This window comes from Pistacia vera, unplaced genomic scaffold (genome assembly GCF_008641045.1).
Source record: "Pistacia vera cultivar Batoury unplaced genomic scaffold, PisVer_v2 Contig93, whole genome shotgun sequence".
NCBI lineage: Eukaryota > Viridiplantae > Streptophyta > Magnoliopsida > Sapindales > Anacardiaceae > Pistacia > Pistacia vera.
The window spans coordinates 1,198,929-1,224,902 of NW_022196812.1; the positions used below are offsets into that span (position 1 = coordinate 1,198,929).

General features: G+C 34.6%; 4 protein-coding genes and 1 non-coding gene across 6 annotated transcripts; 3 read left to right on the forward strand and 2 right to left on the reverse strand.

The window, feature by feature from the left end:
* Nucleotides 1-908: 908 nt before the first annotated feature.
* Nucleotides 909-5,447, reverse strand: LOC116120248 (von Willebrand factor A domain-containing protein DDB_G0292028-like). 2 transcript variants are annotated; one of them, XM_031406192.1, is made up of 12 exons: nt 4,943-5,447; nt 4,465-4,620; nt 4,165-4,377; nt 3,993-4,082; nt 3,520-3,906; nt 2,911-3,067; nt 2,676-2,753; nt 2,429-2,529; nt 2,157-2,327; nt 1,862-1,936; nt 1,573-1,671; nt 909-1,316 (listed from the first exon to the last, which is right to left on the reverse strand). In XM_031406192.1, exons 1-12 carry the CDS (start codon nt 5,333-5,335, stop codon nt 978-980), a joined length of 2,259 nt encoding a protein of 752 aa, XP_031262052.1. In that variant the 5' UTR covers nt 5,336-5,447; the 3' UTR covers nt 909-977. The 2 variants fall into 2 exon arrangements, with proteins under 2 accessions (XP_031262052.1, XP_031262053.1); XM_031406193.1 differs by having other exon boundaries at nt 4,465-4,607; nt 4,943-5,253.
* Nucleotides 5,448-13,403: 7,956 nt separating this feature from the next.
* On the forward strand, nt 13,404-13,475 carry TRNAG-UCC. The gene has a single exon. It is a non-coding gene; the product is annotated as a tRNA-Gly (tRNA).
* A 1,033-nt stretch (nt 13,476-14,508) lies between these two features.
* Nucleotides 14,509-16,033, reverse strand: LOC116120268 (60S ribosomal protein L9). The gene is made up of 3 exons (XM_031406219.1): nt 15,581-16,033; nt 14,978-15,100; nt 14,509-14,804 (listed from the first exon to the last, which is right to left on the reverse strand). Exons 1-3 carry the CDS (start codon nt 15,953-15,955, stop codon nt 14,718-14,720), a joined length of 585 nt encoding a protein of 194 aa, XP_031262079.1. The 5' UTR covers nt 15,956-16,033; the 3' UTR covers nt 14,509-14,717.
* Nucleotides 16,034-16,669: 636 nt separating this feature from the next.
* Nucleotides 16,670-19,798, forward strand: LOC116120280 (proteasome subunit alpha type-6). Its single transcript, XM_031406236.1, has 9 exons — nt 16,670-16,832; nt 17,472-17,566; nt 17,652-17,733; nt 18,004-18,100; nt 18,247-18,305; nt 18,463-18,545; nt 19,028-19,123; nt 19,356-19,415; nt 19,553-19,798. The coding sequence occupies exons 1-9, from the start codon at nt 16,757-16,759 to the stop codon at nt 19,643-19,645; spliced, it is 741 nt and encodes a 246-aa protein (XP_031262096.1). The 5' UTR covers nt 16,670-16,756; the 3' UTR covers nt 19,646-19,798.
* A 1,020-nt stretch (nt 19,799-20,818) lies between these two features.
* Nucleotides 20,819-25,974, forward strand: LOC116120287. Its single transcript, XM_031406241.1, has 8 exons — nt 20,819-20,836; nt 21,216-21,531; nt 21,640-21,837; nt 21,929-22,201; nt 22,917-23,019; nt 23,565-23,683; nt 24,266-24,442; nt 24,798-25,974. The coding sequence occupies exons 1-8, from the start codon at nt 20,826-20,828 to the stop codon at nt 25,668-25,670; spliced, it is 2,070 nt and encodes a 689-aa protein (XP_031262101.1). The 5' UTR covers nt 20,819-20,825; the 3' UTR covers nt 25,671-25,974.

The following is a 25,974-nucleotide window of genomic DNA, read 5'->3' on the forward strand; positions in this document are numbered from 1 at the left end:
ATAATTTTAAAAGTGTTTTTATCAATTTACTCCTTAAATTTGTCTATAACACAGAGTCAAGAATACACATAATAGATAATACCCAAAAGCACTTCCATATATATATATTTTCAAATGTTAACCTAAATACTAGGGGATGGCAAGGACTTATAAAGTTACATTAACAAAGAAAAGCAATTCCAAATTTAAAACATTCTCTCTAAGCTTCACATGGGAAACACATGGCATATACTACAAAATAATGATAGATTAGAATATTAATGCTCACACAATAAAGCAAGGATTGAATAAAATATAAGCAAAGTTTATTAAATATAATTGGGATTTGCTTACCCTAATGGACAAATCTTATATTAACCCAAAGTTTAAAAATAGAATAAAGGAGCTTAAAATATAAAATTATATATAAAGAATAAACACTGACCCCCTAAGATTGATACAATAACGAAATCTTCTTCGGGTTTCTAAAATACAAACAAGCTCTTGCCGGTGATAATTTGTAACTTTTAGTAAACCATGATAATTTAAACCATTATAAGTTAATAAATACTTACTTATTTACTATCATGCTGTATATTTTAATATTTAATATGAAAAACTTAATAGTAGAATCTATGGTGTGTTTGGTTTAGTATTCCTATTTATATTCCCATCTTATTCCCAAAATATTTGTTTGTTTAATTATTTAGGAAATATTAGTATATTTTTTAATTACTTTTAGACCCCTTTAAGTTTATTATTTTATAATTGTATACATATCCCCAAGAAGACTCATTGAAACATAATCCTTCATAGAGGTACTTTCTTGCAAATTAACTGATAAATTGTTAGATTTGAAGAGTTACTTGCAAAAAAGGCCTCTTGTGGTGACATTTCTACAAGAACAGGATGCATTTGAACACAACATATGCATATACATATACACATTATGACAATAGTATATTTGTATTCTGTTTTCAGTTAGCTTTCTACTTCCATTAGAAGCATTCAAAAAGCTCAAAACAGCAATTTACGCACTCCAAGCAAGAAAGGGCGGCGCAAAGCTGTGTGAGGACAATCGAGCATTGCTTATTCACAGATGAACAAGTCTGGATGAAGCACATGCAACAGCAGTGATCAATCAGACTGCCGCAACAGTTGGAAGCAACCTTAACCAAGAGATCTGCTGCTTCATATGACTTCGATTCCTCGAAGCCTGGAGGAGTATTCTCTGCTGTTGCTTTCATGTTGCCAAACCCGACACCTAGACTTCCAAGGAAAATGATGTTTTGGTTACTGGAGTCCACCTTCTTTAGCAGGTCAATTTTGTTGAGTATCTGGTTTAAAGTATTCAGAAGAAACATATCAATAAGTACGACTGAAATGCTCATGTATACTACAAGCAATAATTCTGCAGAATCGGCGAAAACTCTATAAGTTTGTGATTCATAATAATCTAACTTAAATGTCATATGAGCACTCTTTCGAGATCACTTAAATTGATCTAACTTGGGCCAGCAGAATTGTGGACATAATTTACACAGATAGCTTGCAACGTTTCTGTAGATCATAAGGTAAATCATGTATGCATACCTCCTGCATAAGAACTGGTTCAGGTTCCTTGCCACTTTTAAGTAAAAGCATGTGTGTATACTCGGAAGGAAACCCGGTTTGTATGCTCATTTTTGCAACCTACACAATAACATTATCATCTCAGGATGCATAAAGACACCATTTGTGTTTGCAGGAACTGATGGAATTATCTTTCATAACTCATCATATTCTAGCCTTCTACAATGAGTTGCAGTTAGCTGTTCCAAAAGTCAAAAATCTGATTTGTATCAATAACATTGTCATCTTTAACACCAGCAAAATAGCTTACCTTATCCTCAAGCTCTTTACTTTCTGACAACCACGCACGAGCTGTGAGCATATCTATTTGTCTCCTTGCAAATAGCTGATGAGCAAAAGGATAATCAGATAAGAAATCATACTGAAATGAGTAAACATGGAGATTCAGATCATTGCAATGTATCATAATCATTCCAGAAGCCAGATATAGGACATTCTGAGCCATACTAATCATATATGATTAAACAATTATAAAACCAATTTTGACAGCAAAAACAGTTATGTTATTTGTGCAGAGTTAGAAATATCAAGTTTTGAACAATTACTTTATCAAGCTGTATATCCTTCGCATTCTGTACTTTCAAGTCTATTGCAAAATTGGTCATATCAGCCGTTGTGCCACTAACTTTAACATAGTCAGGAAATGTTCCGGTGTATCTGCCTGATACAATCAAAGGACTACCGGAAGAGAGATCTGGGACATGAGATGGAAACAACTGCAAGGAACAGAGAATGCAATAACTCGGTTATGCAACCAGAGAGATAAAATATTACCACACAAATGAATAAAAAGGCCCTCTTTGCAAAGGAAAATCACCTCCAGTGAGTCAACATGCTTGCTAGTGTCCAATGTTACATCAGCTAAAATGACTGATGAAGCAGCTGAAAATAACCTTTGAATTCGATACTCAACAAAATCTGGCCAAATATAAAGAAGTACATATAAGAATGAAATGATCTTTACTGTCCACTAACTTGTTTCAGGGAATACGATACAAGACTTTCATTGCACGTCTAAATTCCCATCAAAATAGGAGAAGATAAAAAAATGAAAAAGAACTTGCCTGGATGATAAGCACTATCATAATGACCCCTGCCAATTTGTGCTAGCATTTGCAAGAAGTAGTGGTTGCAGTATGAACCTGAAGCGAGGTTTATGCACAAAAACAATATAAGTGATTATTTGTCTAAACCCCATAATCTATATTGTCAAAAAGTGACTCCACTGTCCAAAACTGGAAGAACAAGTCAAGAATTGCACCAAAAACAGGAAGTAAATCCTCAACACCAAAGACTTACCTATGCCAAAAGTGCATATGCGAGGAGAAATTGCTCTTGTACTCGTGAGATAACTTTTCATTTCATTGCAAATCGCTCTCTCATCTTCCACAGTCCCATCGGTTATAAGAAAAATGAGAGGAATTGATTCAGTTGTGTCAGACAACAGCTTCAATGCCTAAACAGAACAGAAGATCAAATCTTATTCAGTAAATTCCCATAAAGAAACTGATAGATGTAAGACAAGTGTTGAATAAAACTCTATGTTGATTAGGCCATGTCACATTAATTCCCATTAAGAAAGACATCAAATATCCAGGCAATTCCATGTGAGTGTCATGATAAGGAATAAAAACCCCTTCAGTGGTCCTGAGGATACAGGCTGTTATCAAAGATGGCCACAAAACCATCAATCTTATTAATGCATGGAGGTGATGGCATGATGACCACAATACGATACTAATGAACCAAGTGACAATGACCCCGCTACAACATGACTGAATTACACGAAGTAGACCCCATCTCCTTGTTTTATGTCACATAGGTTACTATGGCAGTTGGGAACTTAATATGGAAAGCAACTGTTAACTCTAGAAGCTGAGTAATACTTGGATGGTAACTTAAACGAACCTGTTTAAGGGGAAGCAAAATTTCTGTACCACCATCTGCAATTAAATTATCGTTAAGCCACTGGGTAGCATTTTGGATAGCTCCCTTGGAGGCCAGCTCCATTGACGATGAGAATAAGCGAATCTCCCCATTGAAAGCAATGATGTTGAAGGAATCCTCTGGGCTGAGGTTAGAGAAAGATGCCAATAGGGCATTTTTCGCATTCTCAAGAAGGTCTCCTCGCATACTTCCACTTATATCAACTAAAAACACCACTGCCTTTCGGAAAACCTTTCTACTCTGGCTCTTTCCAGGGAAAAGAGAGAGGCAGAACATCTGTCTTTGATCAAAATCATGCAAAGATGGAGATTGTAACAGAATGCCACCAAATAAATCATCCGAAGAGACCTAATAACACAAACGCTCAAGCAGAATTAGTTAATTCTTCTTCACATCAGTACTCAAGCATTACAAGGGAAAGCCGAAAATCTTACTGTATACGAAAATTTGAGGTCAGAACTGGACCATGCTGGCACTTGTGCTTCATATAAGAAACTCGCTTTCCCTGCGCCGCGACTTACTTCCTGGAAAGTCATTATAATCATGTCACACTCAATGTATTCTGAAGCTAATCGGAAACTTATCATCATCGCGAAAACAACTTACCTTCAGAGGATGGCTAGTACATTTGCATTCAATTACTGCACTTAAGCCGGAGTTAACATTCAATTGTATCTTTTCTCTCTTGAAAATTTTCTTCCCCACGGGAAATACATATCCAGGAAAATTGAACGGTACACTGAGACACAACTGGCCCTCTTCATATGTCAATTTCTGAGACCAACTGACTTTAATTGAAAGAGTGGAACCTCCATCAACCTAAAAATGGTGAAAAACACATAAAACACATTGCAGCAAATTGCAGAAGAAAATGAAACAAACTCCTGAGGAATCAATCAAAATTACCTGTGGGATTTTGAAAGTGTAGATTTGGCCTTTCAGAAAGCGGCCGCCGGGTTTGGTTTTCGCTACATTTTCCTGAAACTCTGCATCTTCTTCAGTGATCAACTTGGTGTGAAATAGTCTTCCAGCAATGTCTACCTCAACACCTAGAAGTGAACCCTGTTAGCCACATCATGTTTTATCTCTTGAGAACATAAAATTAAGCTTCTTCAAACATTAATTTACATAATACCAAGCTCAAAGATGTTCCTAAACCCTAAACCGGGTCGTACCCTCTTACTGTCCCGTTAACGTTACCGGGCAAGTTTCTTCCGTTGATCAACTGGTAGAAACACACCCAATAACATCACAATTCCAGTAAACGTTATCAATCACAATTCACAGCGTAATCACTACTGGACTTCCGGTAACATTAATGGACCCGGTAGCGTAACAAAAACCCGAAATTAAGAACAAGAAAAATAAAAGCCATTATTGGTACCTGCTCTCCAAGTGGAATAGCAATCCTGCAATCGCATTTCCTGCTGGTCGTAACACAGTGCACACGCCAAGTTCCTTCGACGGTAACATAAGCCGTATCCAAACAGCAATCGGCTTCCATGCTCACTCCATGCATATGCAACGGTATCAAAGCCGGAGGTACACATTTACCATGCACGTACGGTTGGTAGCTGGGCACGTCAGGGTTATCCACCACCTCAGGATCCGGCACCACAGCGTAAACCATCACGGCCTCCGGCAAGTAACCCTCCTGCTCCCTCTTCATCACCGGCGGCGCCATGACCGGCGGGCTTGTTGCCGAGCCTTTTCCGTAGTATATTCTTTTGGAAAGAGTGAGTCCATAGTCTACAGAGGTGGCAAACTCGGTTGCCATGTAAAGGAGAATAGCTCCGCCGCCGACGGTACAGAATCTCCAGCGAGATTTTTGGAAAAAAAGTTAAAAAAACTGCAAAAGGGTCAGCGTGGTAAGGAAAGATAAACGTGAAGAGAAGACAAAACAACAACCAGTGTGTATATGTATTCGTATATATAAATATAATATGAAACGATTGTGGGGGCAGTTGGAAGGTTTTTATATATTAAAGTGAAAAAGAAAAAGATGGATTAATGATTGATGATTATGTGTATGTTTTGTATGTATATATATCTATGATCTATCTGTCTATCAACTGTTCAACTCTCTCTCTGCACCATGGATGCCTGAATTCTCAAATATTTTGACATAATATATACTACTTTTTATCCAATTAATATCAAATTTAATTAGAAATATTGGTTGTATGTATTCATGCGAATCATGTGTATGTATGTGTAATGTATATAAGCATGCATGTCATGTAACATTGATTTAACGACTGAAGAAGAAGAAGAAGAAGACTAGATTACAGTTGTCTGTTGTTAGTGGAATTAATAGTTTAATCTAATGGGAGCCAATGGTAGGCTCGCACGTGGAGCTTGATGGGACGAAGAAACGTCATAGTGATTTGACTCTGGGACAAGTAATGTACTCTCATGTGCCCAAGTAGAGGATTTTTTTTGTTATGTGCCCAATAAGAACTTGCCACGTCAATCACTTTAAAAGTGTTATATTTTAAAAGGTTTATTATAATCGCATTTATCATGCTAGGGTTCAATGGTTAAAGAGCTACCCATCTGACCAAATTTATTATTTTATAAACTATTAAAAACTCTTTAATAATTATTAAAATTTCCCGAAATGAGGAATTTTTAATAGTTATAGAAGGGATTTGACGCTTTTAAAAAATAACCCCATTTTTTAAACCTTTTATAAATAGTATTGGGTTAGAGTTTTATAAGATTTTGTGCTTTGAGAAATAATAAATATTATCATATAACAAATTCTCTAAACAAAAAAAAAAAAAAAAATAGAATGATATCACAATAGTTGAATGTTTGAGCTCATTTGCTTGTAATATAATGGTTGAATAAATTCAACCAAATATTAAAATCTCCAATTATTAATAATACAAACAAAGTTTATTGAAATGAGTGGATCATATTTGTTTAATTAATGTTGTTGACTTCACTATGATGCATACAAACATAAGATAATGTTTCTTATTTGATTGTTTTTATCATATGTTTATGTTAATTATATTATATTTCGATTCACCTATAAATCTTATCCATATATTTTAGTCATTAATATTTTATGTTATTTATCGAATAAATCGAGATAATACCGACGAGGGGGAGCTAACTCCAAAACCCATCCCCAATTTAGATTGTAGGTTGCAACTCGCATGCATAAAGTTAGAATCTCTAGTAATCGCTGGTTAAACATACCGCGGTAAATTAGTTTTTCGGGCCTTGTAAACACTACTCACACTATGGGAGTTGGCCGTACCCAAAGATAAGGTGCTGATTACGACAAATGACAAAACAATACTATGTTATTTATGTAATAAGTCGAGATAATATCTTAACTTTGAAAATATAACATTATTAAAAGATGCTCGGTATTAAAAAAATACTAAGCACTTTTTGTTAAGGTTTTTAATATCTTTGTAACATGATTTTTGATATTTTTAATGGATTTTTTTATAATTAAAGAGTGATATATAAAACTTTTTAATAACAGTGGATACATTTCATATTAAACAATTTTACAGAGATAAATCAAATAAACCTTAATTGAAAATACTATCTCGAATATAAAATTGGTGATTGGGTAGACGCATGATAGTAAAATAGGACCATATGCACAGGAACATCTCACCAAGAAAATCATGTAAAAAAACCCATCATAGAGACCTTGAATTAATTGGCATAATTGAAATAGAAAAATAGAGCAAGTAATGGCTGTCTGCCATTCATTTGAAGTCATTAATCCTCCATATAATTGCTCATTAAAATCTGCTGCACTGAGGACCACCATAATGGTCCCATGAGTAATTTATAATTGATCAATTTACAATTAATTGGTGAGAATTATGTAAGATCTGTTATAAACTAATCAATTATGAACGAGTAATGCTACAGTCATCGAGAGTAGTACACCAAATTACGTGACGAAATCCTAATCATCGATTAATATTAAGTTATAATTAATCAACAATCAAGATTGAACCATGTCATTCGGTGCACAAATTCGGTGCACAACTCTCAGTATCTCTATTATTTTCCATTACGAACTGTTACGTCCAAATTATGAAAGAAAATTTGTAAAAGTGTATTGTTGGTGTAATATTATTCGTGGTCTCATTTGTGTCCAATTTCCACCTAACACTTGGTTCAATTAACATTATGGACCCACTACAATATCTACCATTGATCTCAACATAGGATTCTTTGATGGCAACTTTTGGGACCATGATTTTGTGGAGAGACTTTAAAAGAAAATAACATGTTGTCACATCATAGTTTTAGAATTTGCAAACCCATACTATTTGTTATTAAAAAATAAAAAAATATTTACATATTCTCTAAAATCCAAAACACTTCACCGACCATTCAATCAGTAGGACCAATAGACAGTGTATACAAAGGGTAAGGATGTAGCCAACACAAGTTGATCACTCGTGCTTACTAGGAATTTCAAAAAAACCCAATAAAAATAAATAATTTTTTTTAAAATATGAAAAACGTTTTCATAAAATTATCAAAAAGATCGCATCATAATTTCAGAATCTGATAGGTAGACCGTAGAGGATACTTTTTGTTTGTTATTGAATGAAATTTCAATTTTGTGGTTTAAAGTTGTGGGGACTCATAAAGAGTGATATAGAAATTTTGACAATTGAGGTTTTCCTTGACAAAATGTGTGAAATGTGACTCATTTTTTATGTTAGGTCCACAAATAATCTACCATTAGGTTGTCTTGTATAAAGTAACCTCACAATCCCATATAGAAGACTGAAAAAAAAAAAATTGCATTTAGAAGTTATATATAAGAGGGTTAATTTCATCCACTCTCGAGAAATCGCTAAATTCCAAGCTTTATTGATTTTCAGAAAGTATCAAAATTCCTCTTTTATTTGTGGTTTTTGTTATACTTGAAGGTTTTTTTTTTTTTTGTGTGTTTTAATTATTATTATTATTATACTTTTTTCATGCGTATCTAATGGTTTTTTAAAAATCATTAGGCGTTTAAGACTTAATGATCTTTGGTGAGGTGACAAAATTAACCTTTTTTTAACAATAAGAAAAAACACATTTTTTTAAAGGTGAACTAAGGGAGCTATCAGCTATGCATGGTTTAAACCCACAATCACATGTTCGATTTCCCAATAGAGCAAAGGTTATCTTTGCCCATGATTTACCTGAAGGCCATAGCGGTAGGTTGCTGTGAGATAACTCCCATAAGAATTAGTCCATATATATTAGTTAAAGTACGCGTAAACTGGTTCAGACACTTTAGTTAAAAAAAAAAAAAAAAAAAAAAAACACACATTTTTATTATATATATATATATATATGAAAGCATTTTTGTAATTTTGAAAGTGTTTTTATCAATTTACTCCTTTAAATGTTAGTCTATAACACAAGAAGTCAAGAATACACATAATAAGATAATACCCAAAAGCACTTCCATATATATATATATATATTTTTTCAATATGTTAACCTAAATACTAGGGAATAGGCAAAAGGACTTATAAAGTTACATTAACAAAGAAAAGCAATTCCAAATTTAAAACATTCTCTCTAAGCAGTAGCAGATTTAGAAATTTCTTTTAGGGTGGGCCAAAATAAAAATTTATTATACATTACTATTTTTGTCCATTAATATTTTTATTAGGGTGGGCCAAAATATATAAATTTACATATTAATATTAAAAAAAAAAATTTCATGGCCCATCCAAAAAGTGGCTGGATCCGCCACTGTCTCTAAGCTTCACATGGGAAACACATGGCATATACTACAAAATAATGGTGATTAGAATGTTAATGCTCACACAACAAAGCGAAGGATTGAATAAAATCTAAAGCAAAGTTTATTAAAATATAATTTGGATTTGCTTACCCTAATGGACAAATCTTATAATTAACCCAAAGTTTAAAAATAGAATAAAGGAGCTTAAAATTATAAAATTATCTTAAAGAATTAAAAACGTTGACCCCTTAAGATTTGATACAATAACAAAATCTTCTTCGGGTTTCTAAAATAACAAACAAGCTCTTGCCGGTGATAATTTGTGAACTTTTAGTAAACCATGATAATTTAAACCATTATAAGTTAATAAATACTTACTTATTTACTATCAGGCCGTATATTTTAATGTTTAATACATAAAACTTAATACTAGAATCTATATTATATCATAAAAAGGACTATTTTTATTTAATTGTGAACCTACATGTCGGTGTGGGACAAGCACTTTATTTAGGCAGTAGAGCTGCCTAACTTGGCACTAATTATGTAGGTGGCCCATCACTCCACCTTAATTTATTAAATTTATAATATATGCATAATCAAGAAGAAATTGAGACGGGTTTTTATTTATTTCTTTATAGTATATTTATTTGTACTAAAGAAACGTGTCATTTTTATTAAGAGACCAAAAAATAAAACTACAATTTTGGTAAAACCACATTGAACTTTAAGAGTTGTCTTGACGGTCAAGGAGGCTTGCTTTCTTCGTTGAGTTCTTAGGTTCAAAGTTCAAACTTTGGAGTCATCTACCATAATAACAGTGTGACTTACTTGGTCTTTTGAGTTTGTAGATTGTTCAATAGACCTCAGTTATTAATTGAGGTGCGTACAAGCTAGTCGAACACCTCGGCTACCCAAAAAAGGGGGAAAAAAAAAAGTCCATATTGATTGGTAACAAGATTTGATAAAGGATGTAATAAGTTATGGATTCTATCGTTATAGTTATACTACTAAATTAGTAAGAAATCAACCGAATATCTAAGTATTTAAGTAACATTATTTATTAAATTATCAGCTTGACTTTCAAATTTAATTTGTTGATTCAACTTCTTCTACTTCTTTCACTGTTTCATCTGAAGAAAAATCCTCAGATTCTTTCCGGGAATTATCAGAATTCCACTAACTTCACTATTAGATAAACTTTTTGATACAAAACTCTCCTCCAACTGCTTACCATCTCTATCCTTTTTTTGAATAAGCTCGATTCGCGGATTTGGGTAGTAGTAAAGAAACTGAGACCTTGGTGACAGAAAATTTGTTTTAGGATCATAAGGTGGCATTAAAGGATCTGCATCAAGTGGTGCCAACATAGGCGTCGAAGTTGAACAACAAGTTTTAGGACTAATCTTGAAAGTCGGATCAAGATTAACACAATCATTCTCCTTGGTAATGTTTTCTGGTAATGAGCTTCCGTCGTTGTTCTTTGATTCTAAAGTTAACTTTGAATAAGAATCAAAATCACTTTTCAAAGCTTCATCATCTTAGTCAGTGATTGTTGAGTCATGTGAAGTCTCAATCTTGTTCTAATTCAAACCCATCTCTGGTTTCAAAAAGTCGTTTCAAAATGCAATTTTGATAATATATGGTACTGCTAGAATGTAATGACAAAAACTTCTAACCACCACAAATTAGATTGTTAGGATTTTATCCTTTATGTTACTTGTGTATTTTGTGTTATTTTAAGTGTTGTTTGGATAGCCGATTGGAGTTAGTTGCGTTACCACTTGTCATTGCCATTTGGAAGCATTTTCTACTCACTCTAGCTAAGTTAAAACGCATCAACTTCGTTTGCCCCATAAGAAGTTTAATGGGCTACCTTGAATGTGAATTCGAATCATTCTCCCCGAGTTGAAGAAGATTTGTTCTCAAATCTGCAAGGTGATGAAACTCGATCAAAAGAAAATACAGCAAAAAGATGAAACCGACAAGAAATGAGAAGGAACGAATTCACTCTACACAACCAAAGCTCTGACACCACTTGATGCGTTTTGACTTAGCTTAGAGTGAGTTAATTTAGCTCGAAGCGACACAAACTACACAATCGGTTACGAACAATTGCAAATCTCCAACAATGCAACCTCAACTTAACAAAACAACCCACAAATGTACTAAAACAACCTATAATTAAGCACTTCCCAGAGGTTCACAATAGAACAAACACAACACAAATACTCCAAATCAACTCAACTACACCAAAACTATCTCAAACGGCAAAATAAGAACTCCATAACACAAGGTAAATTCGGCAGCTCCAAACAAGACTATAAATGACACTAAAAAAACAATCAACACAAGGCAAAGCCAGCCTCAAGGCGTAAAGGAAATGGATAAATGCTCTCTCAAGAGACTTCAATTTCATTCAACAATTCTTAACCATTACAATGGAAATAATAAAGTATGGGACATATTAATTAGCCAACCTAAGAGTATCTTCAAAGAACTTTTTATATGATCCAAACCCTTTATTATAAAGAATTTATCTATAAAAACAAGAGTCCAACAGACTATTTATTCTTTAAATATAATTTAAAGAATGAGTTTGACTCTCCACATCTAGAGAGTCAAATTTCACTCCATATCTTAATTTTAATTAATAAATTACAAGTTTCCATGTATTCTATTTATTAATTTTCTTTCTTATTAAGTTTCTTTCTTAAAAATAAAGAGCATTTTCATTAAATTTAAAAAGTTTATTAGATTTGAATAATTTTTTTTCCTTTATACCTAGAAATTAATGAAAATGCTCTTAATTTATATGAAAAATATTCTTTAAAATAAAGAATACAATTGAAGATGCTCTAAGTTATCCCCTAAAGCAACGGCATTTTGTTATTGTATTGTTACTTAATTTAGAGCGAGTCCATTTTGACTTAGTTTGAATGAGTTAAAGATGACTTCCAACAACCCACAACACACAAACAACCCTAAACTTCATAGCTCAAACACTACTACACAATAACTCCACTTGTATGGTGTTCAATCTTGACAGCCACTTTTATGGTCTAGATTATGCTTTGCTTAGTTGTGAGCCACATGTACGAACAAGATTGAAGCTTTTTTAGGGCAACTTTTATAAGGCCATATATAACGCCAAATTTTCCTTTATAATGGGTAGACTTGTTGAATGAATTTGAAATCTCTTGAGAGAGCAAACACACTATTCTTTATCCAAGTCTTAGCCGAACGTGTTGGTGGATTCAAACCGGGGGTTTAGCCTTTAAGTTTGGGACTCTTGGCGGGTGACATTATCTTTAAGCCTTGAGATTGGCTATTGTGTTATCCTTTGTGATCATTTGAAGTTTGTATTGTTGTTGTGTGTATGTTTTGAGTTATTTATTGTGCTGGCCGAATTCTACCTTCGATGCTATTGTTGTGTTGTCGATTTGTGGAGTTATTGTGGAGAAGTATTTGAGATTTCAAGTTTGGGGCTGTTTTGTGTGTTGTGGGCTGTTGGAAGGGTAAGACTCGATTAATGAAAATTGTGAGCTCTCGAACCACATTGATTGGTAACAAGATTGAGTAATGTTATGCTTACTCACAATCTTACTAACCATCTTACAATCCTAGAAAATATAACAGCATAGTATGGGTACCATACGCATAGTACATATACTATGCCGTTATATTTATCAGGATAGTAAGATGGTTAGTAAGATTGTGAGTAAGCATAGTTTTATTGAACAAGATTTGATAAAAGATGTGATAAGTTATAGATTCTATTGTTACTATTATACTACTAAATTAGTAAGAGATTAATTTGACATAAGTGTTTACGTAATATTATTTATTAAATTATAAGCTTAACTTTCACAAAATAGGAGCTTATTAGGACCGTAGATGAATTGATTATTATTTTTTATCTTTTTAAAATCATTGAAAAAGGAATCGAAAAACCATCTAAAAGTAATATATAATACTTTTATTAAATTGTGGGTGTATTTTATATTTCACTCTCTTAAGGGTGGACATAACAACCTCAAAAGACTACATTGAGTTAAAAAAAATTATTGAACAAATAAGAACATATGACCACATCTCTCCATAAGCGTTTGTAGTCCAACGGTTAGGATAATTGCCTTCCAAGCAATAGACCCGGGTTCGACTCCCGGCAAACGCATTGATTTTTTTTTAATTGCTTTTTGGGTTTTGCATATACCATTTTAATCATAAAATTTAATTACTTTATTGGTTTTGCATGCTTGCAGATACATTTCTAAACGTAAAGAAGATAGAAAAACAAGGTCAAGTTACTATGAAGAAACTCGCACAATGGTCTAAAGTCTAAATTAAATACAGTTGCCACTCAACATCTGCATTCCACCCTCAAGCTTCATTTCCTTTTAGATGTTTAAGGTGAATGACCTCCAACATCTATCTCTGGGGTGGACGAATTATTTGAAGAAGATTGCTTAATCATAGCAAGAGCTCATTTCCTTTTGAATGCCTTTAGGTGGATCACCTTCAATATATATCCTTGGGTTGGATGAATTACTTGAAAAGGATCACTAAACCATAGCAAGAGCACGAATTATTTATCAATTCTCTGTGTAAATACGTTGGCTTAGAAGAAACAATCAAAGGGTTATCTTCCTGAACATGCTTTCTATTTGGTAGGTAGATAACACTAAAGAAGCCAGGCCTCAAAACTTAGAAATCTTAAATCTTTGTGTACAAACTACAAACCCCTAATCGAAGTGTTTGGGATTCAAAAGTGACATAATAATCGACAAAACCATTCCATATTTCTATCTACTACTAATGGACACATGGGTGTTAGTGATACCCAATCATGGGTTTAGGGTTTACCCATAAGATTGGAATAGGTACTTTGAGAATACACCTCAACCATTGGTCATTGGTCAACGACAGGCCAAAAATTGAGTTACTTATAACATAGCCTCAATTACAAAGTTGCCATGTTTAAATGGTTCATTTCTCCTGAGTGGATAATCTCAATTGAAGATCACTTGGAATACCACATACAACTCAAAAGAACATCAATTTAGTCAAGAGGTAATTCATTACGACAGAAAGAGCTTCAAACCCTTGCCAAAACACTTAAAAACTAGAAAAATGGTTTCAAACCATTGGCTTGCATTCCACGATTACAAATATCATTTAACTTCATGTGTTAATATAACACCCATAACTCATACTCAACTTCTTAAAAGAAGATTTCAATAGGGATAATATGGCAAAGTTATGATATCCATAACATATTGGAACAAAACCATTAAAGACTAGTAAAGCAGAAATCCAAAATTCTCTAATACAAACAACTCCACAAACACAAAATAACGGGGTAGAATCAAGAACAAAAAACTCCATAAGATTACTATGACATAAAACTAAAAATTAATCATTCTTCTGTAACGATGCTGCCCTTTTCACTGACATAAATACCGTCAAGGAACTTCCTGATATCCTTGTTCTTGACATGGCATTTCTGTTCAAAATAAAGACTACACAGTCAGAATATGTGAATGCATATATACACAAAGACCATAGATTAGCATAAATGTGTACAGGCAAGAAGCAGTCAGGAGTGGCACCACATACATGCCCATCCGCACACACCCACACACACAAGGCACATGTATAGAGAGAAAGAAGAATCACCTGATTAATCAAAGCACAAGACCGAGACACCAGCTCAATGTCGTTCCCATCCAATACGATCTCATCCTTTACCTTTTCGGATCGGACAATGTTCACACCTTCAAGCATATCCACTTTTCGAACCTGTTGTTACCAACAAATTTTTTTCCACATGAATAAGAAGAAAATCTGATTTGTAAACCACTACTGACCATAAAATCTTTTGCACATCTTAAAACTCCCAAGTGCCACAATGCAAACTCACACAAAAGCATCTAATGGTAAATGAAATCCTAACACTACTCAGAAACACATACATTAGTTATAAGATAATCGCTTCGAAATCCAAAATCAAATTTGTTCCATGAGACAATCCCTTAAATGCAATCGCAATATTTGACAAATAATGTCAAAATTAAACGGTTCATATAAAATCAAATCAAATATTAACATAGCATTAACAATTGGACTATTTTCAAGTTCTAAATTGTCCAGTAACACTAGCGGACCAGTAAGGATTTCCTGGAATACTGCCACTACTACTACTTCTACTACTATTTTACTTAAAAAAATAATCAGTAAAAGCTACATCATCCCAGTAACGTTACCAAAAATAAAAGGTACCTTCTTCTCTCCAAGAAAGTTACGGATCTCGATGGACTTGTTTCCATTCGTGATGGAAGCGTTAATGGGAAAGTGAGCGTAGACAAATCTCATCTTATAACGGTAACCTTTAGTGACACCGGTGATAAGATTCCCCACGTGGCTAAGGGCGGTTCGGATGGCGGCGCTGGTCTTGCGGGTACCAAACCAAGCGTCGATCTTGAGCTTGCGATTGCCCGTCTCCTCGTCGGTCATCAGATGGAAGTCGAGGTTGAGGTGCTTGAAATTGCGGCTGAGCTTGCCTCTGGGCCCCTCCACTTCGATAATCTTGGCGTTAATCTTGATCTTAACGCCGTCAGGGATGTCCATCGTCTCCGAAGAAAGAATCGTCTTCATTTTTTGATATGGATTGTGATCGTCCTCTGCCCAGTCTTGTCCTTGCTGCGGCTGCAATGCAGAGTAAAACCATCTGTAAACCCTAAGACGAGTTTGTTTATATACGTAGTTGGGCGGGTTTCTTAATTGGGCCTGGGTCCTTGCCCAAACTTGAAAGTTAGGGTAATTTTAGACTAGCCCCGGATTTTAAAAAATTATCAATTGGATGTTAAATTTGAATATATTTGTTAAATACCACAGAAAGGTTTTGAATATTATTCAAGGGATTTACCTCATTTACCCCCTTTGAGATTATTTAACACAAGTACATCGCTGTTATTGAAAAGTATTATATACCTCTCTAATTATCAAAAAATCCTTACCTTCTTAAAAAAAATATCGAACACCCATAATAAGGGCATATAATATTTTTAAATGACAATAGATATATTTATATTAAGCAATTTTACGGGATAAATGTCAGGTAGCATTCATTACATTTACAAAAATAAGGGCAAAAGAGTCATTCATATAATTTTGGTAAGGAAAATGAAACAAAGTCAGTTTGAGCCTTTGAGTTTGAGGAGTGGTACTTGACTAGCTTTCAAACTTTTATGGGTTATTTTTAGAATATATAAAATTCAGTGTGTAATTGTAGTTACTGAAAACCCGGGGTAATTTCTGGAATTAGCCCGTTGTTGTTTCTCTTCCTTTCTTAAGGAACAAGATCTTTCTTTTAGCTTTGTACAAAAAGAAACCGGCAAAAATCTCCCAAAATTCATAAAACCCATCAAAATTCCTTGAAGAGAAGGGAAGGCAACAATGAGTAGAGGAAGTGGAGGAGGGTATGATCGTCATATAACCATTTTTTCACCTGAAGGTCGTCTCTTTCAAGTGGGTATGCACCGAAGTCTTGTCTTCAACTTATTGTTTAATATGATCTTATAAAATTTGCATGTTTTGTGTTATTTCGATGAATTCAACTTCTGGATAAGTGATATTTTTTAAGTGTTAAGAGGAATCAATACTGAAATTTTGGAACCCATTTTGATGATTTAAGTAATACTAGGCTCAGTTACTTTTTCAGCTTTAGAACCCATCTTCAGATTTAAATTGACTTGCTGTTTGGATGCTGTGAAAATTGAAAAGGAGAGAAAGCTATAGTTTTGATTAGTTGAGTACTATTGTAATGGCTTAGTAACAACTAAGAAGCCTGTTGGAACACCCAGCTGATAGTATTTACCAAGCACATGTTAAATGTTACTAAATAATGCTATCTAAAATTCATGTTTCGGTAGAACTTTTTGTTTCATGACGCTCCAAATTTCCTTTTTGATTGATACTTATATGATTTGTTGTGCCACATCCGATGGAGTGAACCTTATTTTGTGTCATGTGTATCACTCAAATCTAAGGCTGACCATATGATGACTCAATGATAGACGTGGCTAATAAGATTCTGGTCCTATATCCTGTTTTTGCTCAATGGAGTTATTGTGCTGATCATAATTGATTGGTTTTTGTAATGATTGAATAGAGTATGCTTTCAAGGCTGTCAAAGCTGCTGGGGTTACCTCGATCGGTGTTCGAGGAAAGGATTCAGTCTGCGTTGTGACTCAGAAGAAGGTCCCGGTAAGTGTTGTTGGTTAATTGCAGTTAAACATTGGTTTACTTGAGGTTTAAATTTTTATGGTTTTTCTATTCTTAAATTATGCAGGACAAGCTTTTGGATCATACTAGTGTGACACATCTGTTCCCAATTACAAAGTACCTTGGGTTGCTAGCAACTGGCATGACAGGTTCCATTTTACGCTCTTTTCAGCTTAAATTTTGATGAAACTATGTAGATCAAGGCATCAATATAAACCTTAGACATTCAAAGGATCTTAATTTTACATGTATGACTTTATCTGAATTGCAAAGTCAGTTGTTAGTATTATTCAAATGATATATGTGTCATGATTGGTGAATGATAGAAATGATGAGATAAATCCTGTAAAAACATGTTTCTGTATCAAGTGCTCTTAAAACGTATAGAGCTTAGATGTCTTTGGTTTTTCATTTTCCAGCTGATGCAAGGACCTTAGTTCAGCAGGCAAGGAATGAAGCAGCTGAGTTTCGTTTCAGATATGGATATGAAATGCCTGTGGATGTATTATCTAAATGGTAAAATTGTTTTGTTTTGCCCGCTTAAATTCTACTGCCACTTATTCATTTCAATTTTTTTCGTTGCTTAAATTTATACTATTTTAGTGACATATGACATTGAGTGACCACTGATGAATGAAAGCCTTACATTCTTTTATTTCCAGGATTGCCGACAAATCACAGGTCTATACTCAACATGCTTATATGAGACCACTTGGAGTAGGTTTGTTTCTTGTCCTTCATAACTGTGAAAGATTACAAGATAGATATGAGGCCCTGCTTAGTGCAAACTCTTGTTCTTTTTCCTTTGCAAACTCCTGTCATTGACCTTCTAACTGATGTTTCTCTCTCTGCCATGTTTCTCTGATTTTCTTTTGAAGTTGCTATGATTCTGGGTATTGATGAAGAATTTGGACCTCGACTCTATAAATGTGACCCAGCTGGCCATTTCTTTGGCCACAAGGTATGCAGAAGCATTTCTTTTACATTCTATTTCATAACATGTTGCCTTCTTGGTGTATTTATAGATGTATATGAGAGAAGTGGAAAAAGACTGTTTAATATAACCCAAATTAGGGACTATGCATATATTGTTAACATTTTATTATGGGTCAAACGGATGAAGATGCGTGCGAGTGTGCATGTCTCTGCACATACACACACAAAGCTGCTTACGCGAGCTATGGGCTTTATTTGATGGGAAAAGATGTCATGTGATTTTATTTTGCCATCTGTGTCCTTTGTTTACCTTGATCATAAGATCAGGTTAAAAAGTTGCAAATAGCAATTTTGTTTATTGGTGGTGATAACTATATGGTTGTATGATTGATAAAGAAAATTATTATTTGGGAAGAGAACATTGAATTAAATTGCCTTCAGTTCTTTTTACCAAGCTGTTCAATTAGGTTAATTTTTTACTTGGGGATCTCACTTCACATTCTTTAGGCAACAAGCGCTGGATTGAAGGAGCAAGAGGCAATTAATTTTTTGGAGAAGAAAATGAAGAATGATCCTGCATTCACCTATGAGGAAACTGTGCAGGTAAGTGTTGCTTTCTCTTTGAAAGAAATATGCATTCTTATCACAAATTATGAGGTCCAACTTGCATACACAATATGTTCTTACATGCATTTTACCGTCCTATGATTGGATATCTTCATGGGCTGTAAGCTAATCAGTCCTTATCGTTATATTTCATGGAACGATTGCTTGTTCTATGTCTGCGTCATTCTATTTCTGGAGTCTAAAATTCCCTTTTTGCTTTCAATTATAGACTGCAATTTCTGCCCTACAATCAGTTCTGCAAGAGGATTTTAAGGCTAGCGAGATTGAGGTACTGAAAGTTACCTGTATTTAGTTCAATTATTGACTATTGCAGATGTTTCCCATTTTTTACTACTTTGTGGACTGATTAAATTATCAAGTCCATAATAATGCCTGATACGGTTATCGTACTTTCCTCTTCTATAGGTTGGAGTGGTGAGGAAGGAGAATCCAGTCTTCAAAGTGTTGTCCGTCGAGGAGATCGATGAGCACTTGACTGCTATCAGCGAGCGAGACTAAGAGTTGGTTCGATGAACCATCACAGTACCGAAACTGAAAACCTGAAAATGAATGCTTTATTTCCAGTTTTAAGTGCATTTGAGCCCTTTGCCATTTGAAACAACTTGAAAGCATATTAATACATTGTATGGTAGTGTCTCTACTTTTTACCAACTATTCTGCATAAATCTTTTATCTCCGTGAAAGTTATTGCTGATTGTGTTGCTTCTGAGAAAAAAAAAAAAAAAAGAAACCAAACCTCGATTCATTTTATGTGCGACTTTCGGATGATTATTGATATTCAAGATTTTATCTACATTGTATGGTATTGTCTTTACTTTTTACCAACTATTCTGCATAAATCTTTTATCTTAGTGAAAGTTATTGCTGATTGTGTTGCTTCTGAGAAAAAAAAAAAAAAAAAAAAAAAAAAAAAAACCCGAACCTCGATTCATTCTATGTACGACTTTCAGATGATTATTTATATTCACGATTTTATCTAGCAACCTTATACCAAGAGGGTAAATTGCTAGGGCAAGCTGCATGAATTTCAGCCGATGTTCTTCATTCATATTTTATTGGAGGACCTTATACGATCGTGCCTGGTCAAAATTATGTTTTATTAAACGGGTAGACATGAAACAAATGTATAAATACAACACTATTATTAATCGAGGTTAGGATCTCAACTTTGATCTTAATTTTTTTTTCCCTAATTTTTATTTCTTGAAATAATAATAATAAAATCAATTTATCAAAATTATCCAAAAAGTATAATCCACAAAAATTTCGCCTCACCGCACGGACCGCACAGTACAGAACACAGATTCCACGCGGCAACATGCCACTTAATGACTTTAGTTCAAGTCGGTTTCAAATACACTTTTATGAGTTTCTCCAGTTCGTATGTACAGACCCAATCAACCACCGCCACGTGTCCCGAAACCTCTTTTGAAAAACATATATATAAATTAAAAAAAAAAAGAAGAAAATAAAAAATGCTTCGAGTAGAACACAACAAGAAGAAGCTTTGATTTTAAATCTTTAAAATCTACGAAAATTTATTACAAAAAATTTTTGAGTTAATTATTGAAGGCTGTTAAGGTTTGGACAACAACAGTTATTCAATTAATTTTCCTTAATTATCGAAGCTCCCGGTTTCTTAGGGTTTGCTGTCGCTTTTTTTTTTTTTCGTTTCTCGATGTCTTTTAGGTTGCCAATTTTTAATTCTTTTTTTATTTGATTTGTTCGTAGTTTCATATGAATTTATATTATGTCGTTTTAAAAGTTAAAGTTTTAGGCTTTTGATTGATTGGGTTGATTGATTTCCTTGTTTGGTTCTCGAGAAAGTGAAGGAAAATGATAGGAACGTTCTTTCATTAAGATTTGGATCAATTTTTTTGATAATTAGAGTACGTAATCTGAGTTTAATTAGGGTGATAATTATATGTGTAGTTGTCATGAAATGTTTTATTTTTATGGGGTTTTGGGTGTAATGTTGCTAATGTTTGAATTAAAGTGAATGGACTTTGAATAATGTTTTGAAATTTTGAATTGGATGGTTAAATTTATTATTGTTTTTATTATTTAGGGATAAATTCATGGCTACAGCAACAATGGCTACTGCAGCTGGTGCAGCTGCTCTTTTGTACTACACGTTGAACCGTAAATTGCAGACGCGTACGTCACATGATCATGATGATGATGACGATAATGGTGTTGCTGCAACCAGTGATGCTCCTTTAGGTATTGAACGTGTTTCACATAGACTAATTCAAGCACCGGCTACGTGGTTAGAGACAATTTCGACTTTGTCTGAGACTCTCAGGTTTACTTATTCAGAGACTCTGGGGAAATGGCCCATTGGGGATTTGGCATTCGGGATCAATTTTCTATTGAAGAGGCAGGTAAGCATCCTTGATATTTCTAGAACATGAGATGTGCAATGATTTCAAGTGATATATCGTGAATGAGGTTATTTGGCTATGATTCTGAACTGTAAGCACCACTTTCAGGGAAAGTTGCATGTTAGCAGCGTATTTGGTGGTAAAGATAGTATACAACTTGAAGGACCTGAGATTACTGCTGAACTCAGATATCTGCTGAATTTGTTAACCCTGTGTTGGCATTTTTCAAAAAAGCCATTCCCTTTATTTTTGGAGGAGACTGGGTTTACTGAAGAAAATGTTCTTCTTCAGGAACCGAAAGCGGGAGTACGTTATATTTGAATTGAATCATCCTTGCGTCGATTGATTTATTAGTTTCTCTAACTTGAAATGGGTGGATTGTTGTTGATTTATGCAGATACTGAAGCCAGCTTTTACGATATTAGTTGATCATAAAACAAAGTGCTTTCTCTTGTTGATTCGTGGAACACATAGTATCAAGGATACTCTGACAGCTGCTACTGGAGCTGTGGTGCCATTCCATCACACTGTTGTCCATGAAGGAGGAGTAAGCAATTTAGTTTTAGGTTATGCACATTGTGGCATGGTTGCAGCTGCACGGTGGATTGCTAAACTTTCCACTCCTCGTCTTCTTAAAGCACTTGACGAGTATCCTGATTATAAACTTAAGGTTTGTGTGTAACTTGGTTTGTTTTATGTGCATGTCCTTGCTGGTTTAGTTTAAAATTTTAGTTGGAAATGTAAGTCAAAATTCAAAATTTTAACTTGCCTTTTGACGTCATAGATAAATTAGTTAAAAGTTGAGATAGCACTCTCAAAATGTTTTACATATTCTGGGCAAATGTAAGTACATTCTCTTAGAGCTGTCTTTATGAATGTGGAATACTGATAGTTGCTAGAGCCATATCCTCACATGTTCAACATATCAAATTGTTATTAGGAGAAGCATTCTACAAATCACTGGTTATTGTGGATTCCATTGTAATTTTTTACTGAAGAAGCCTGTTTACTGTCAATAAGTTAAATTAATGAAGAAGGTAGAGATTAAAAGAAAAAAGAAAAAAGAAACGGTAAAGGTATAGGTAAAATGGAGAATTCAGCTCAGGGTGAATATAATAAATTTTAGTTAGTCAAGTTTGCACTGTCTTTTCATGTATTGTTGTGAGTTCATTGCTATGTTTCATCAATTGGCGTGAAAAGTGGTTGTTGATTTCCTAGCATCTCTCTCCGTGTGTGCGCAAAACCCCAATATCTCTATTATTCTATTGCAGTTGGTGTATTTTGTACAAAAATATAATCATGCTTCAAAACCTCTTAATTTCACATTTGATGTGATTTGATTGCTGGTGAATAATATTGGAGTTAATATTTGTGGATATTAATAGATTGTTGGACACTCATTGGGTGGAGGAACTGCGGCTCTTTTAACATATGTATTGCGGGAGCGGAAGGAATTATCAACAACAACCTGTTTTACATTTGCTCCAGGTTTGTTCTTTTTGTTCTAAGACCGTGGAATTGTGTTCCTGTTACATTATATTCCTAGTGTGAACCCATGAGTGCTGATGCCTCATTATATTAAAGCTTGTTAATGGTAACATTATGTTATTCCTGTTTTAATATATGTTTGTTCAGTCTGCTGCACATTTGTAGAGCTAACTGGATGTCATGTACAGCTGCTTGTATGACTTGGGAACTGGCAGAGTCGGGGAATGATTTCATTACTTCTGTCATAAATGGAGCTGACTTAGTGCCAACTTTCTCTGCTGCTTCGGTGGATGACTTGCGTGCTGAGNCGGGAGCGGAAGGAATTATCAACAACAACCTGTTTTACATTTGCTCCAGGTTTGTTCTTTTTGTTCTAAGACCGTGGAATTGTGTTCCTGTTACATTATATTCCTAGTGTGAACCCACGAGTGCTGATGCCTTGTTATATTAAAGCTTGTTAATGGTAACATTATGTTATTCCTGTTTAAATATATGTTTGTTCAGTCTGCTGCACATTTGTAGAACTAACTGGATGTCATGTACAGCTGCTTGTATGACTTGGGAACTGGCAGAGTCGGGGAATGATTTCATTACTTCTGTCATAAATGGAGCTGACTTAGTGCCAACTTTCTCTGCTGCTTCGGTGGATGACTTGCGTGCTGAGGTTATGTTCCTACTTAGTTCAATTACTGCCTTATTTTGGGAAGAGTTAAGATTTAATTTTGAAGTTCCCTTGATGAATTGCCGATCTGTATTATAGCTTTTATGTCATTACGTGTTATCTTCTAATTGCAAATTGTAATTTATTTTGCCATCTAACCAAAAATTCCTTATAATATAGACAAGTAGTTTGTCGTCTATCTCTTTTTGGTTGTTGTATATGTGTGTTCTGTACACTTTTTCTTTTAAGTGATCGTGATGATCTAGCATTTCATATGAAGGCTGCTAAGAATTTTCTTTGGCTAGATCTTAATTTCTCTTGAAGTGACATGATGTGTGTCCTTATGAGAGTTCATATGCTTTATCTCTAACAAAATTCTAAATTGGTTTGCTAGTTCTATCATCAAGTGATTTAACTTCTCCCTTTGCTTGGAATACATTAGGACTTGGCATTCTTACTAATCAGTACTTGAAAAAAGTTTAAATGATTAACATCATGGCCTTGGCTGAAACTATTACTGTGCTTATTGCTTCAGCTTTTAGAACAAACATATTCTTGCCTCTCACACAAAGGAACTCTTTTCAGGTGACCGCATCTGCTTGGCTGAATGATCTTAGGAATCAGATTGAGCGTACAAGAATTCTTAGTACTGTCTATCGCTCTGCATCAGCTCTGGGTTCCCACCTTCCTTCCATTGCAAGTGCTAAAGCAAAAGTTGCTGGGGCTGGGGCAATTCTGCGCCCAGTTTCTAGTGGTACACAGGTAACCTCATTTTGACTAGATTAAGTTCATTGGCTTGCAAATTATCTTGTTTCTGAATTTCTCTAGTACTCAAGCTTTAAAATCTAACTAAAATTTTTAATTGTAGTTTTAGTCTGATCCCTTCTTACACCATTGATTTATTAAGAAATGAGGCACTCCCCACGCTCTTTCCAAACCCCTATGTATTTTGTGCTCAATGTTTCATGCATTCAAGCATATTATTAACTTAGTTTATTGATTTTCAACTTTTATGCTGTAGTTTGTACTCGAGTAAGTTCATTTTCGTGATTGAGCACATGCTGATGATTATCTTTTGGTATACTTAGGTTTTATTTAGCCATTTAATTGTGTATAGGTGGTTATGAAAAGAGCCCAGAGCATGGCTCAGGCAGCTTGGACACGCCCTACGCTTAACTTGTCATCATGGTCATGCATTGGACCCCGTCATCGAGCCTCAGCTGTTCGTTCAAACTCAAAAGAAGAGGGAGAGTTCCTGGAATCTTCTACCTCCAAAACTGAAACTTCTGAACCTCTTCTTGTGTCTCCCAAGAAAATCGCAACCAGAACTTCAATGGAAAATATTCAACTTCCTGTCTCTTCTTCTGTTGGATTGGAATGGACTTCAGAAGTTGAGTCTTGTTCTGTTGAATTGTGCCCTCACACTGATGAAGATGGTGATCTTGATGATGGTGAAGACCTTATGAGCCATAATTCACATGAAGAACGCATGACTGAAGTTGAATTGTGGCAACAGCTTGAACATGAGCTTTATGAAAGAATGGACGATGAGGATGGTGATGTGGTAAAGGAAATAAGGGAAGAAGAAGCAGCAGCCATTGCAGAGGTAGGTGAAGGTCAAGCCGAGAGGTCTGCACCAGAAATGAAGGAAGCACACAGGTTTTTTCCTCCAGGAAAGATCATGCATATAGTAACTCTTTATGTGGATCATGACTCTAAAAGTGATACACCGACCTCTAGCAACTCTGACTGTGACGAACCAGTGACAGAGCCTAAGGTTGGAATTTTCCTTACCTCTCGGACGCTGTATAGTAAACTGAGGCTGTCACAGACCATGATAAGTGATCATTTCATGCCAGTATACAGAAGACAGATTGAAAAGCTAATAAAAGAACTTGACAAGGAACAAGGTTTTGATGACCCTAATCACAATGAGCACACTGAAGAGGTAGTTTTATGGGAAAGTGATCATTCAACTAATAACTTGTGATATAGCTCTATAGAACAGCATTACAAATCTTCTCTTTGTCTGACTCAAATCCCGGAACCACCAGAATTCACCAGTCTTCCGGGCATATGAAAGAATTTAACAAACGTAAGTCGTCTTTGGCTGTCCTGGGAATCCTTTTTTGATAGATGTTTGGTAGGTCTCACTCAACCAGTATAGAGTTTTGGATTTTGTAAAGTAGAACTTTTTGGTACTTTTGGTTTCTAAATGGTTCATCAAAAGGTTGTATGTTACCAATTTGCTTTTTCGATAAGCTTTTATTAGATTGATTTATTCTTGAGCTCAA